Raw genomic sequence first — 14,768 nt, 5'->3', positions numbered from 1 at the left:
TCTAAAAAAGACTATCGTACTGATTAGGGGCATACAATGACAAATCCCTTATTGGCCTTCGAGGTCCACCTCCACTGTCTGCATCGCATCAGCCACCCTTTTCCGTATCAATGCCGCGGACACACCCACCCACTCTCCAGTGCTTCAGTTTAACATGTTCTGCATTAGAGAGGTGAGTTTCCTGTAGTACAACAAAATCTGCTTTGACTGTCTGAAGCTGCTGCAGGATTTTTGTGCATTTCACAGGTGAAGTAATACAGTGAAGGACAGCATAAGCCACAAAAAAACATGGTCTCTAGTTCAAGGCAGAGGCTGTCCCAGCCACCAGCCTCTCCCTAAAAAAACCGCCCAAAGGAGCAACCCAGAGACACTGTGCCAAAAACCCCCAAGCATACTTAAAACTCCCTGCCCAGATCCCCAAATCCTCAAGGTCCCGGGGTAAGGCCCCAACAAGCAGGACTATCATGTGGAACCACACCACCCTCAAGCCTAGTAAACAAAATGAAAGAGAAATGCATGCACGCCTTCCACACGCACATTGTAACCAACAGCCAAGGACAACTTACAGACTCTAAAATTACAACCAGCCTCTCCACCCCAAAAAAATACAAACTCTACTGAATCGAACACCCCCCACACACATGACAAGGGGCCAACAACAGCCAGCCTCCCACAGTGGGGTAACCTTCAGTCCATAAAAGTAAAAGGGAAGAAAAACAGTTTGGAGCCCCCACACTTGCCCCATTCAAGCCCTCCATACCCACATAAAATGCCCACCCCTGATCAGACAAACTTCACCAAAGAGCCACAGGCCAAACATAGCCATCCATACCCCCAAATCACCCGCATCAACACAAGCACTACCTTATGTAAAATAGACCTAAACTATCCATTCCCAGAGCAGGGAGCCAGTAGTCAAACAATCCACTAAACTTCTGCTGAAATAGGGGCATAGGGCTCCCGCTAGGGAAGTCCAGATGACCAAAGCAGCCATGTCCATGTCATACTGCGTTGCAGTCAAAAATACAGAAGAAACCTGTCCTCGCGAAAAGCAATGGCAGTCAAAAACAGCGAAGATGACACAAAAAAAGGGAGAGGAAAAAAAAGAAAAAAGGAGAAAAGAAGAATTATATATTTAAAAAATATATATATATGTGAAAATCAAAAACAGACAACAACAAAAAATATAAAAAATTATATAAATATGAAAATTTAAAAAAGGAGACGACACAAGAAAAAATGAAAAAATATAGTAGATTTATTGAGGTGATATGACTCGACACAGCTGTGTTTCGGCCCAACTGGCCTGCGTCAGGAGTCTAAATTAAAACAAATATAATTTTAATTTAGAATGTATCAATTATAAATCTATCAAACTAAAATAAAAACAACTTTATTATACAATGGAAAATAGAAAATAAAAAGAAATATTCAATGATCTATAAACATTTAAAATAAACTAAAGTATAACAATGATAAATGAACTGCGATCATTAGTCTAATAAGTTTTGTCATTTTTTTAGGAAGATAAAATATCTAAGGACAATATAAGATGATAAGAAAACAACCAAAAATACTTATTATTGGATGAGCTATTCATATATTAATGGGTCACTTATTGGTTAATGAAAAATATAACCGTTAAAACCTATCTTATATGTTATAATGCGCCAGATTAGATAAAATTTTATACTTCTTAATAATTATTGTAGGGCGAAATATAAAATAGAAGATCATAAATGGCTATTTTTATTTAGTAAAGAAGTAATTACCTGTTGCACCTTATGTGTGTTATATGATGATATCGATCCTTGAAAGGAGTGCTGTTGCACACGTCTTTATTCAAAAAACACTCTGCCTTTAAAAAGGCTGTGTGCTTGATTTAGCAAAAATCTATGTAGCAGAGAAAGGGATAGTTAGGCTACACCAATGCAATATTGCCGATCATATTATACAGCTTACAACTACTAAATATTTATTGTGTACTATTTTATATAAAATTCTATTAATAAAAGACTTTAAAAATAAATAGAGTAATTAAAATCTTAAAGGGGTATCTCGTTTGTTAGTTTATATAGTGGAATAATCACGGATAAAAAATATATTTATATATAAACATCCCTTATTGTATTTTGCAACTACATATATTCATTAGACATTTATATCTCACACAAAATATGTATAACGTAAAATAAGGGGATAAGTTAATATATGTATAAAGAAAGATGATAAGAATATAGCTGCGTTTAATTTTCTATGCACAAAAAGTTATCCGATATCTATAGTGTGTATGCTTTTCTATATATCTATATAATGTTTATAGTATCTACTCGCTATATTTTATTCTAGTATCTTACCGTTGTAGAAAATTCTATATTTCATTCAGATATCTTGCGTAGCAGCGTTCGCGTTAGCTAATAATGAGCTGGCGCGATGTGTATTGCTTCTTTTATAAGGGATGTTTAATCTAGTGAAAACGTCATGGATCACGTCATATCCGCGTCTTTCAAAAAAGATAATTCCCGCTAAAAGAAAATTGTAACCTATGTACGTCATTTCCTATATTGTATTCCACTTATGTGATAATGTCTTTTAGTTCGAATCTGTTTATAAATATTGATAAAATGTGATAAATATATTGTTCAAAAAATTAAAAATAAAACAAAAATAAAACCCAATCTTTATTTAATCTGATTGGTTTGGAAAAAATAGATATCGATCTTCTGAATTTAATAAAAACATACTTTAAATGTGAATCTCAATAGCCTAATTGCGTAATTGAATAAATTAATTGTTAAACACGATTTAAAGTGAATGGTGATATTCTGGGCTCAACGAAGCACAGATGGTATTGAGTTATTATCATCTGTCTAGGGTTATATTGCAAATTTTATATATAACCTAAAGATAATGTACTTTATATATCTATTTTAATGAAACGAAAAATAATTTATTAAGTGAAGCAGTGTACTGATTTGTTTCTATCTCTGAGAGAGATGTATATAGATAAAACGGCTTTGCACAAATTATTATGTTCTTGGTGGTTGAAGTTTAGATGCCAAATAGCTGTCATTTAGAAACATATATTTGTTTAAATAATAAACCTCAAAAAAAAAGGAGAATAGCTCATTCAATTAGAACACAATCTGTAGTTTGATATACACAATTTATACCTTAAAATGTTTAATCCCTTTTTCTTAGAAAGAACAAATAATTTATTATTGTATTATGATATGAAATGGGTAATTTAAATGTGTTCAATGAAAATAATGAAAAAAATATAAATAAAAACAAACTAACTCAATATTAGACCTCAGTGAAAAAACTTATATTGTATTTATAAATTATCTAAAACTAATTTATGTGTTAATGTTTTTCAATGGTCAATATTCTCATTCTGAAACTATATGAATTCAAACATTTAATTAAAAGAGACAGAAAAAAAGAAAAAACTTAAAAAGAAGAAGGTTTATTTCTAAGTTTGCATGGATAACATATATATATTGACATATATTAATTGATGAATTTAAATTCTTTGTATATAACTGGAACTTACTTTAACTCCTGAGAAGTTGAAAATCTTCAATTGAAATATGATAGGAAAAGAATGCTATTGGAAAAAAAGAGATGTGTGGTCATACAAACGGGACTAAATCTAGTTCCATATTGAGACCATATGGTGAAAGGGTATTCAATGTATAGATAAGCCGTTCTTCTTTCAATAAAATATTGTCTGTATTCCCCCCTCTCCATTTCTTTTGAATATGTTTAATGATAAAAAATTTTAGGTCGTCAATTGTATGTTCTGCCTCGTACCAATGATTCACTAATGGGGCTGTCACAATATTTCTACTTATACAGGACCTGTGTTCAATGATTCTTGTTTTGATCATTCTTTTCGTTTTGCCTATATATAAGAGCTCACATGGACAACTAACTACATATATTACATTAGAGGATGTGCAGTTTGTGGAGTGTTTCAACGGAAAAATCTTTTTGGTCACTGGAGGTATAAAGTCTTGTAAAGTAATGCAATGTTTGCACACTGTACATTTTCCACAGGGGTAATGTCCAAAAAATTCTTTGTCGGTTAAAATTTCTTCTGGAAGTGTTGAAGGAACTAGATGTTCCTTTAAATTTTTATTTCTTGCATATGCAATAGTAGGACGATATCCTTGGAAACATGTATGTGTTTCTAGGATATGCCAGTTTTTATAAATGATTTTCCTAATTTGATTTGAAATTCTGGAATATTTCAAAGTACAGATTAATTCAGGTGACTTTTTTTCTTTCTTTTGGGTAAGTAGTTGTTCTCTCTCTTGTATCCTTGCTTTATTTCTACATTGTTCTACCATTTGAATGGGATAACCTCTCTGTATAAAACACTGGGACATCTCTTGTGCATGAAACTCAAAATCTTCAAAAGTAGTACATAATCTCCTCAGTCTCAAAAATTGGGAATAAGGGAGATTAGTCTTGAGACTACGATTGTGAAAACTTTGAAAATGTAAGTAAGTATTGCGGTCTGTTGGTTTTTTGAAAACTTGTGTGACTAATCTATAGGATGTTTTGATAATCTGAATATCTAGAAATGAGATTTGACTTCTATCATATTGTATTTTGAACTGTAAATGCATATCAAGACCATTAAGCCAATTGAAAAACTCGAGTAATCTTTTTTCATCACCTTCCCACAAAATTAAAATATCATCTATATAGCGCTTATAGAAGATTATTTCTGATGAATACGGATGATTAACTAGAAATTTATTTTCAAAATCTGCTACATATAGATTTGCGACATCGGGAGCCATAGGTGACCCCATAGCAGTGCCGCGTATTTGTTGATAAATCTTTTTTTGGAATTCGAAATAATTCTTGGTTAAGGCATATGTTGCAAAGGCCATAATCAGAAAGTTAGGTATTCTTCGATAAATGGTTCTATTTTGTAGCGTCTTTTCTATAATTGCCAAACTCTCTAACTGAGGTATATTAGTATATAAGGAGTCTATGTCAAGGGTTACCAATATAACATTTGTTAGATCTCTATCAAAATCTTCTAGCATGTTTAAGATATGTGTGGAATCTTTCACGTATGATGTTATCTGCGGTACATATGGACGTAAAAAATAATCTACAAACTGTGATAAAGGTTCTAGGATGGAACCGTTGCCTGAAACTATTGGTCGTCCAGGTGGGTCTGAGGTGGATTTGTGAATCTTAGGGAGAATGTAAAATGTTGGTATAACTGGGGCTGGAATTAAAAGAAAATCTTTTTCTTTACTAGTGAGGTAACCTGCATCACATGCTAAGGTAGTAATTTCTTCAATTTCTTGTTGTAATTGGTTAGTTGGATCTTCTTCTAATTGGATATAATAATGCTTATCTGTAATTTGTCTATTTACCTCTTGAACATATTTAGATCTGTCCATAATTACTATACCTCCTCCTTTATCTGCCGGTTTTATAACAATCTGTGTATTTCTGGATAAATCTTGAAGAGCGGAAAATTCGTCTTGTGTTAAATTATAAAAACTTTTTGACCGATAAGTTTTTTCAACATTTTCTATCTCTTTCAAAGTGCATTGATAAAAGGTACTAATGATGGGGTCAGGGGCTCCTGGAGGAAACCATCTAGTGTTCCGTTTAAGAATGGAAGTGTCTGATGTCGCTGGAGCTTCGTTAAAGAAATGTGTAATTTGTAGCTTCCTAAAGAATCTAAAAAGGTCTACTCTAGTTTGAAACGGATCATATTTGGATGTAGGTACAAAGGACAAGCCTTTATGTAAAACATGTAAGTGTGACTCAGACAATTGGAACTGAGATAAATTGAATATCGGTATTTCTTCTTCACATCTATTCTGGCTATTATTTAAGTCCATCTGTAGTTGTTGTATGGTCTTCGTATTCTTCCTCGACTTCTTCCTCTGCTTCTGTTGTACGTATAGGGTTTGTTGTACTGGTAATCTCGTGGATGATCGTATGGCAGAGAGGGAAGTCTGTCTCTCTCTGTGTGTCTCTGTCGTTGAGCTGGTAAGATCCGATCTAAAAAAGCTTCAGATGTTTCTTCTCTGCGATTGGTTATAGGGCTGCTGGGAGGTGAAGTAAACAAATCACCCGAGTCACTACGAATACGTTTGCGGGAATGTGGCACAGTAGTGGGAACATGTTGGCTGTTATGAGGTGGTCCTGTTGGATCTCTTGGTCGTGATTCTTGTTTTGATCATTCTTTTCGTTTTGCCTATATATAAGAGCTCACATGGACAACTAACTACATATATTACATTAGAGGATGTGCAGTTTGTGGAGTGTTTCAACGGAAAAATCTTTTTGGTCACTGGATGTATAAAGTCTTGTAAAGTAATGCAATGTTTGCACACTGTACATTTTCCACAGGGGTAATGTCCAAAAAATTCTTTGTCGGTTAAAATTTCTTCTGGAAGTGTTGAAGGAACTAGATGTTCCTTTAAATTTAGACTCCTGACGCAGGCCAGTTGGGCCGAAACACAGCTGTGTCGAGTCATATCACCTCAATAAATCTACTATATTTTTTCATTTTTTCTTGTGTCGTCTCCTTTTTTAAATTTTCATATTTATATAATTTTTTATATTTTTTGTTGTTGTCTGTTTTTGATTTTCACATATATATATATATTTTTTAAATATATAATACTGAGATGCAGGCCATCCTATGTGGGAACATGATGAGTCCATGGGTCCAGTCAGATGAAGTCCCACTCCGGGCCGCAGATTACACTCCAGTTCAGACAGCCCCAACTAGCATTCCTTCTCCAGAATGGCAATAGGCGTCCAATCCCAGAGGACATCGAAGGGGCCTCAGCAGTTGGTAGGATGTCCACAAAGCATCTGGCATCCTCCACGGTATCAAAAAGCTGTGTCTGTCATTCCTTCAGCCCCACCAGGCGTAGATTACTCTGCCTAGAGCTTCTTCTCTAGGTCATTCAACTTAACCCGACATAATTCCAAGTTCCTCTGTAAGCAGGCCTGTGCCAAGTCAACAAAAGTGACCCTCTTCTCCAGCTCTCCCATGCACTTCTGACTGGCCGCAAAATCCCGACTCAAGCCCTCTAACTGACTTTGCATATAGCCATGTTTTTCATCCAGTGGTTGAGACCACTTATCTAGCATGCCTTCCAGCTGGGATTCCACCTCTGCTTCGTGAAGCTGAGTGATGGTCCAGCGGGGCTGCTAGGTGCTGCCATCTTGTCTTCAGGGAGCCGGCCTCAGGTTGTGTCCCTCCACAACCCTTTAGCAGCCATTGGTTGGTAGGAGCCGCTTCCAGACCCAAGGCTTCTGGTGCTGTAAGATTCTTACCGCAGTAAGTACCGGGAAACCGTCAGAACTCCACATTGGAGGAAGGTTTTGGTGAGGGATGGTGGGAGAGCTCGCAGCATCAGGGTGACACATGATTTTAATCTGCACCATCATGCAGTTGTCCACTAGTCATGTATCTTTGGAAAAGAATATTAGAGATATTGGAAGTTGCCCCCTCTTTTTTGCAATGGAACTTTGTTAGCATGTGCTGTGCTCTACTCAAAATTGAAAGTGTCAGTTTTGTTAACTCATTCTTTGACTGTTACGGAAGGTCTTTAACATTATTTCTGTACTAGGAAAGGTGCTCTTGTTCTTAACCCTAGATATGGTGCTTCTAAGCTCTTTAACATGATACTGTCTGAGGTGTAGGGTCTAGTACATGAGAGGCAATCTGAAATTTCTGATCTAGCTTCTTTTAGACGGTGGTTCAGATTATTTGTTTCTCTCAATCTCTCTCTTGCAGAAGGAGATCCCTACAACTATCTGACATACTACAAGCGAGCTGCAGTCTACCTTGCCATGGGCAAATTTAGGTCTGCACTGCCAGATCTTTCAAAGGCCATAGAGCTGAAGCCTGACTTCCTGGCTGTAAGTTATCTTCTTACTCGTACTGAGCTGAAATGAGCTTAACTAACTTAATCACCTTAAGAAACCGTTGGTACATGATATCAAGTTAGTGAAAATGGAGAAAAAGACCTCAGTAGTCAACACGTAGCAGCAGAACAATAAATGCCCGCATTTCTCTGACTCCGTTCTTATCATTGGTCAAAAAACTCCACTGTGTGTGAGTACAAGTATGTTATGACCAGTTATAAATGGAAAAATTAAATGGTCTAAGTCATATTACTTGGCGTATAGTTAATCCTGAGATATTACTTAGCTTTTAAATTTACCCTTGATGTTACTTGTCCAGTTACGTCTGTAAGTTATCTTCTCCAGTACAATTTAATTTTACTTACTGTCTGCAAGCCTAAAACCTATTGAAGCTGTGTACAGTTGGTGTTTTTTCTGTTCTTGGAGGGCTCACAATCATAAGTGTGAACCTGAGGCAATGAAGTGTTAAGAGACTTGCCCAAGACTCCAAGGAGCTGCAGTAGGATCTGACCCAGGTTCTTCTGTAGCTCAGCCTGCTGCTCTAACCATTGGGCTGCTTCTCCTTAAGGGAAAAGGCACCCCTCCAGTCTGGTATAATGTGATAATTTGTGTTTTGTATAATTCTCCCATCTGTGTGCTGCTTTCTGTATGGATGTAGTTTGAATGTTTGATAACTCATTCGTCCTTTTTGTAGGCCCGATTGCAGCGAGGGAATATTCTCTTGAAACAAGGCAATACTATTGATGCACGGAAGGATTTTGAGGCTGTGGTGAGTACTACAAAGTAATTAAGACATTGCATGAACAAACATGGTGGTGATACTAAGCAATGCCACCTGCCACAAGGTGCTTAGACTTCTGCATTGTTTTACACATGACCTGCTCATAAGAACATAAGTAAGGTTTTGGTTTAAAATAGGTGTGTTTTGAATAAACACTGGAAGAACACCAGTTCCTCAAGCACTGTTAGCTCTCCACTAGCTGTCTTTGTGTCTTGTTCTCTCTTATATTTTATATATTATGTCCAAGGCTGTATCCAGAACAGAAGGCAACAGACAGGAGATGATCAGAGAGCAATGTCAGAACTCGGGCAAACACAGAAGGAAAGCAAGCAAGCAAGCAAGCAAGCAGATTAACGTTGTAATGTCCAAAAAGAAATCGCTTTAGTGCCTACCACGAGCAAACCCATTTAGAGAGCAGATGGAGGGGGTCGCTACCCTCATCTAAACATACACAGATGCCTTTCCTCCTGGAAGTCTTCCATGAATTCTTCTGCTTCTAGTAGATTTCTTTTTTTTTTTTTTTCGGCAGGTCATGGAGAGTTCCTTCTACTGGTTATGCCACTTCTTCTCGCTAGTCTCAATGGACTCAGCCCCATCTTGTCAACGGCATGCATCTTAGCCCTGGATGCCTCTATAATCACAGCAATGGGTGACTTTCCTACTAGCTTCAGGGGAGCGTGCCTGCCGTGGCCGTACCTGGCCCTGTTGACCTACTGGTCGGGGGGGGGGGGGGTGGAATCTGCAAGATTTCAGATCAGGCTAGCGGCCAATCACTTGCCTGCTAATGTTGACTCTTATCGGCTCTCACCTCAAGCAGCTCCTTGGCTCTAAAGACCCAGGTAGCCAAATCTGTACCACCAGGGGAGGAAGACTTGGCTTCTGTTCCAGATCCTTCTCAATGGCAACGGACAGGACGATATGTTCTCTCTAGGGCTTAACAGCCCTGCACAACTTTCTTGTCAAAGTATACTGCAAGATGGTTTCCCAGACCACCCTACTCTCCATGGTTCAGTGCTATGATTTCCTTTACTTTTTAGATGTAGTGGATGTGTATACCCAAGAAATATCTTTTTGATTTTCACTGGAGGCATTTCGCTTCCAGTACTGCGAGTTGTTTTTGTGCCTCGCCTCAGTTCCCAGGGTATTCACTCAGCGTCTAGCGGTGCATGCAGTGCTTACATGTTTTTGTGTCTGGACGATGGACTGCTGTGCACTGCATGTCAATGTTCACTACTTGGCTGCTCCCCAGTATCTCTCCACACTCGTCCTTCCCTACACCCCTTCCCGTGCACTCCGCTCCATGGATAAATCCTTCTTATCTGTTCCCTTCTCCACTACTGCCAACTCCAGACTTCGCGCCTTCTGTCTCGCTGCACCCTACGCCTGGAATAAACTTCCTGAGCCCCTACGTCTTGCCCCATCCTTGGCCACCTTTAAATCTAGACTGAAAACCCACCTCTTTAACATTGCTTTTGACTCATAACCACTTGTAACCACTCGCCTCCACCTACCCTCCTCTCTTCCTTCCCGTTCACATTAATTGATTTGATTTGCTTACTTTATTTATTTTTTGTCTATTAGATTGTAAGCTCTTTGAGCAGGGACTGTCTTTCTTCTATGTTTGTACAGCGCTGCGTATGCCTTGTAGCGCTATAGAAATGCTAAATAGTAGTAGTAGTAGTAGTAGTAGTAGTCCATATGGATAACTCCTGGGTCTTTGGACAGACAGGAGTTCGTTTTACTACACCCTTAATTCATCTGTTTCCTGTCTCCCATTTGATGGTCATTGGAAATTTGATGCAGGGGCTGTCACTCTTCGTGCTCTTGCTGCTTAGGTTCGAGCCTGTCAGTAGGTTGCAACATTCATGCCTTGTTTTCACATGGCAACTGCCCAGTGGACCCCACTTTTTTAGTGGTATCAGACCATGAAGACCATGGATGATGTCATCCGACTATCCCAATAGCTCATTTACTCTCTACTTTGGTGATCTCTAAGGTCCACTGGTATTCTGGAACTGACTATTACGCCAGGCATGTTAAAGGTAGCATGCTTTCAGCAGCATGCCCAGTGTTAAGTCGGTTTCAATAGACGGTACTGTAGAGTTAAGTTTGGGGTTTAGAATCCAACTACACCTTCCTAAGCCCATTTTTATTTTGTCCTAGGCTGCAGTTTTGATGATTTGTATCTGGATTCAGGTTTATCTATGTTCATTTTTAACAGTGAGTTTGTGAGCCTGGTAGCTAGGGATTCCTCACATGTAAGAATATTAGGCTGCTTATCCTCCGAGAATCCTGAAGACAGCAGGCTACATAGTCTCACACATTCTCCCACCTCCTCTTGGAATTGTTTCTATTTTATAGTATGCTATAGTATAGAATGGTTGGTCCCTTTTTCTTTCGGCAGGCGGGAAGGCTGACCTCGGAGAATACCTGCTACAGTTAAGCATCTTTGCTTTCTCTGAGGACAGTAGAACATGTATTCTCATATCTCCTCCCACCGCTTCAGGTAGTTCTATTCCATCAGCTTTTTAAATTTTTTTTTTTTTATTCTGCTAGTCCCATGTGCTCACACATCAGTCGGGAAGGCATCTGCTCATTGTGGCACTGCCACCAAAGGCTTTCAGATCCTTCTTGAACACTGGGCAGCATCTGTGCTGGGCTCTGATTGACCTTGCACATGGGTGAAAATACTTGTCCTGCTGTCCTTATAGAACACCTGCTACAGGTAACTTTGTTTAATTTTATTAACAAATCTTTGTTTTCACTGTCTCATCCTGTCCAGATGGACAGAATACCGCCATCACTACACTTTCACGTACAATTTCTATCCATAAGTTGTAATTTGGTTTTCTGTAGGACTTTATCCTGTTTGACTGTACTATCTTCAGGATACAAATTTTTTCAATGTAATTTTGTGCTGTATGATGCAAATAGCCTAATCTTCATTTAGTGCCAACACATCAAAATGATTTGGGGTTGCCAACAAAATGCAAACTTATCCCTCTTTGGAAATAAATGAAGGAACTTGATCAGTATAGAGCAGAGGTGATCAACCTTGGTCCTTGAGTGCAACAGCCCAGTCAGGTCTTCAGGATTTTCCCCAATGAATATGCATGAGATCTATTTGCATACAACTGAGGCAGTGCATTCAAATAGATCTCGTGCATATTCATTGCTTCTTAATCATAGAGTTAATAAATTCTATCCTGTTATATCTTATTAAATCCCCACCTCCTAATAACAGCTGAAAAATTATTCATCAATTTGCAAAAAAATCTCTATACACTTTTATTCTTAATTATACAATTCTCAAAGAGCATCCAAATTTCCATGCATCCAAACTCTCAACTCTTTCATTCATTCATTCTTCACAATAACACAATATTCAATCAGTACGCTGAAAAAACAAACACTTACCAACCCCGTAATTTGTACCAAAACATGGAGAAGTTAACTAAGTCAACTTCCTATCTGTTCATGACACACTTCTCGGATTGTCCATGCTCAAGTCATTGTAATTAAGCAATAAATGTCCGCTTCCAAAAAGGACCTTCAATCTTCTTATATTATTCACTCGAAAAAACAGTGAAACTTAGTCCAAAAAAACAATCTTATCAGCGTATCCGTTCATGAATACAGGCTGCATACGGGTAACTGTTGACGTCATCAAAAAGTGCCCAATTTGCTTTAACGCTCTGAGTAATATCCAAATGTCTCCATGTTGCATTTTCCAAGGCACATTGAATATCTCCGCTTAACCCGTATGTGATACAAAATCCCTGGAGAACAGGGGAAATACTGATTTTCGACTATTCTTCTTGATCTTATGCCTGAATTAGTGCCCAACGCGTTTCGCCTAAGCGGCGTCTTCAGGGGCTTAATCTTATAGTGGCATACGCCAGCTTGAACACTCCAGGTAAGCAGGTAAACCGTCTGGGCTCCTCCCAGACGATGCGAATGCCCAATTTGTTTCTTTACCGAACTGGCGAATGCCTCTGTGGTACTATGTAAGCCACATTGAGCCTGCAAGTAGGTGGGAGAATGTGGGATAAAAATGTAATAAATAAACAAACATGGGTCCAGGAAGGAACAGGACACTGATGAAAGTAAGCAGCTCGAAAGGGGAGCCTGGTGACTTGCCACAAGATATGGGCCAATTACATTGTTAGGTGTGTGAAGCTGTGGAAGGACACTATCAGAGATTAAAATTTTCTTCGGAGGTTATTTGGCTGTACGATCACTTTAAGGTACTGCTCAGTAGACAAGATATTTTAGTTTTGTTTTTTTTTTTTTTTTGCTATATATGCCCCCAGAAGAGGATTAAGAGTTTGTGACTGGTGGGAATTATGAGGGTGGATTCCATTTATTTTCTATTAAATATTTTACAATGTAAGCATTCCTAAAACTTTTAATTTTGCAACGCAATCAGTGATATACAGATATTTAGCACCCTTTCAAAATGCCTAATTGAAGAATAAACACCTAAAACTCCCATTTTTAAACACCTAGGATTAGAAGCCCTACTTACAATTTAGGATTATTCCGGTGGTAGGGGGAGCATTTTTTAAAAATTGAATTAAAAAAAACAAAGCAAAACTGGTTCTCAGTCTCATGTATTTTATAACCTATATGTGTACTTTGTCCAGACTCCTTTACTGAACATGCCTACCCTTGGATCACGTTAAAGTAAACACCTTGTTACTACAGACACTTAACGAATGGGGTAATTCTATAAGAGACCACCTACATGTGAAAATCCTTTACAAGTTGCCTCCTTAAACCTGGTATCTATTGTCTTTTAATTACTTCATATTTTTCTCTTCTTGCTCCCTGATAGTTGCAGACGCATCCTGGTCATGAGGAGGCTAGCAGCCAGCTCCAACGAGCTGAAGAACTGGAAAGGCATATGCAGGAAGCTCAGCTAGCGTATGAAAGGCAGGACTACGGTGGAGCCATTGGACTCCTGGAGCATGTTATTGAGGTACACTATGCTAGTTGGAAATGGAAGCAGGCTGATGGCAAACCCAGAAAATATGTAGTTCTTCCCCTCCCCCAAAACTCTTCCCTGAGGACTAGTAGGATATGTTCTTACCACAGTGTGATGTCATCCAGTGGAGCTGGGCACAGGGACACTGTCTAGCACCTTTTTCTAGAAACCTTTGGCAGTGATTTGCGATTTTCACCATGTATTTTCAGCCTGCCATCATCAAGTGGGATCAGCTCAGCTCGGTCTTCTTTTCTGTGGCGCAGTGAGGAAGTACTGTCTTGCTTATCCCACACAGCTCGTGTCCCAATACTCATTGTGGTTATTCCAGCAGTGTAAAATTTCTTTATACAGTGTACGAGTGTGTCATGCGGGACCATTTCCCCTTAGATCTCTTTAGTTAGGTTTTTCAGAACTTCTAAGTTTTTTGTTTTTTTTTTGTTTTTTTGGCCCTCTAGGTCCCCTTAAGTCTCAGGCACCCGGTTAGGTAGAGTTTTCACCACAATTCCATTTGATTTTTGCTGCAGTTATTGTTCCAGATATGTCCCATGAAACTCCCCAGTAGTTTCAAAAAGTACTCCTGGTGCTTCAGGACCACGTTCATGACAGACTTTTATATAACTGTACTTATCACAGACTTACATAACGGGTGCCTGCAATGCCTGGGGCCCAATCACGATTCCTCTTCTTGTGAGCTCTGTAGATGTCAAGAAGGGGCAGCATGAAATTTTTTGGCACTGAGAAGTCTGGTCCACTGACTTAGAGTTATTGGCCTCTAGGGCTTCGGAAGTTTCATCACACTGGGGACTTGTTGACATGGAGAGGGTTTCCACCTTTCTCAAAATCGAGTGTTGGTAGTGGCTTCTCAGATTCACTTTTGATAATTGTTCATACTGCACCTTACTAATTCTAGGAGGTGGCTCTCTTCTGACTGTTCAGAGCAATACAAATATTGAGGCAAACTGGTGTGATGTATAAGGTTGGTTTTCTTATCTGTCTTGGTGCTTTCCTTTAACTACCATCTGTAAATGCCCTGTAAGCATGCACAATACAGGGTCATATTCCTGCAACTTG

The 14,768-nt window shown here is 38.5% G+C and overlaps 1 protein-coding gene across 1 annotated transcript in view; it reads left to right on the top strand.

Annotated features, from left to right (window-relative positions):
* Positions 1–14,768, top strand: part of LOC115457653 (dnaJ homolog subfamily C member 3-like) — a 60,312-nt gene that overhangs the window by 10,444 nt on the left and 35,100 nt on the right. Inside the window, exons 3-5 of the mRNA XM_030187179.1 lie at positions 7,799–7,923; positions 8,624–8,698; positions 13,548–13,691. Of these exons, the coding sequence (XP_030043039.1) occupies positions 7,799–7,923; positions 8,624–8,698; positions 13,548–13,691 (344 nt within the window). The remainder of the gene's footprint in view (positions 1–7,798; positions 7,924–8,623; positions 8,699–13,547; positions 13,692–14,768) is intronic.

The sequence above is a fragment of the Microcaecilia unicolor genome, chromosome 14 (assembly GCF_901765095.1).
Source record: "Microcaecilia unicolor chromosome 14, aMicUni1.1, whole genome shotgun sequence".
In the NCBI taxonomy this organism is placed as follows: domain Eukaryota; kingdom Metazoa; phylum Chordata; class Amphibia; order Gymnophiona; family Siphonopidae; genus Microcaecilia; species Microcaecilia unicolor.
Note: the sequence above shows the minus strand (reverse complement) of the source record. Positions and strands in the feature narration are given on the sequence as shown.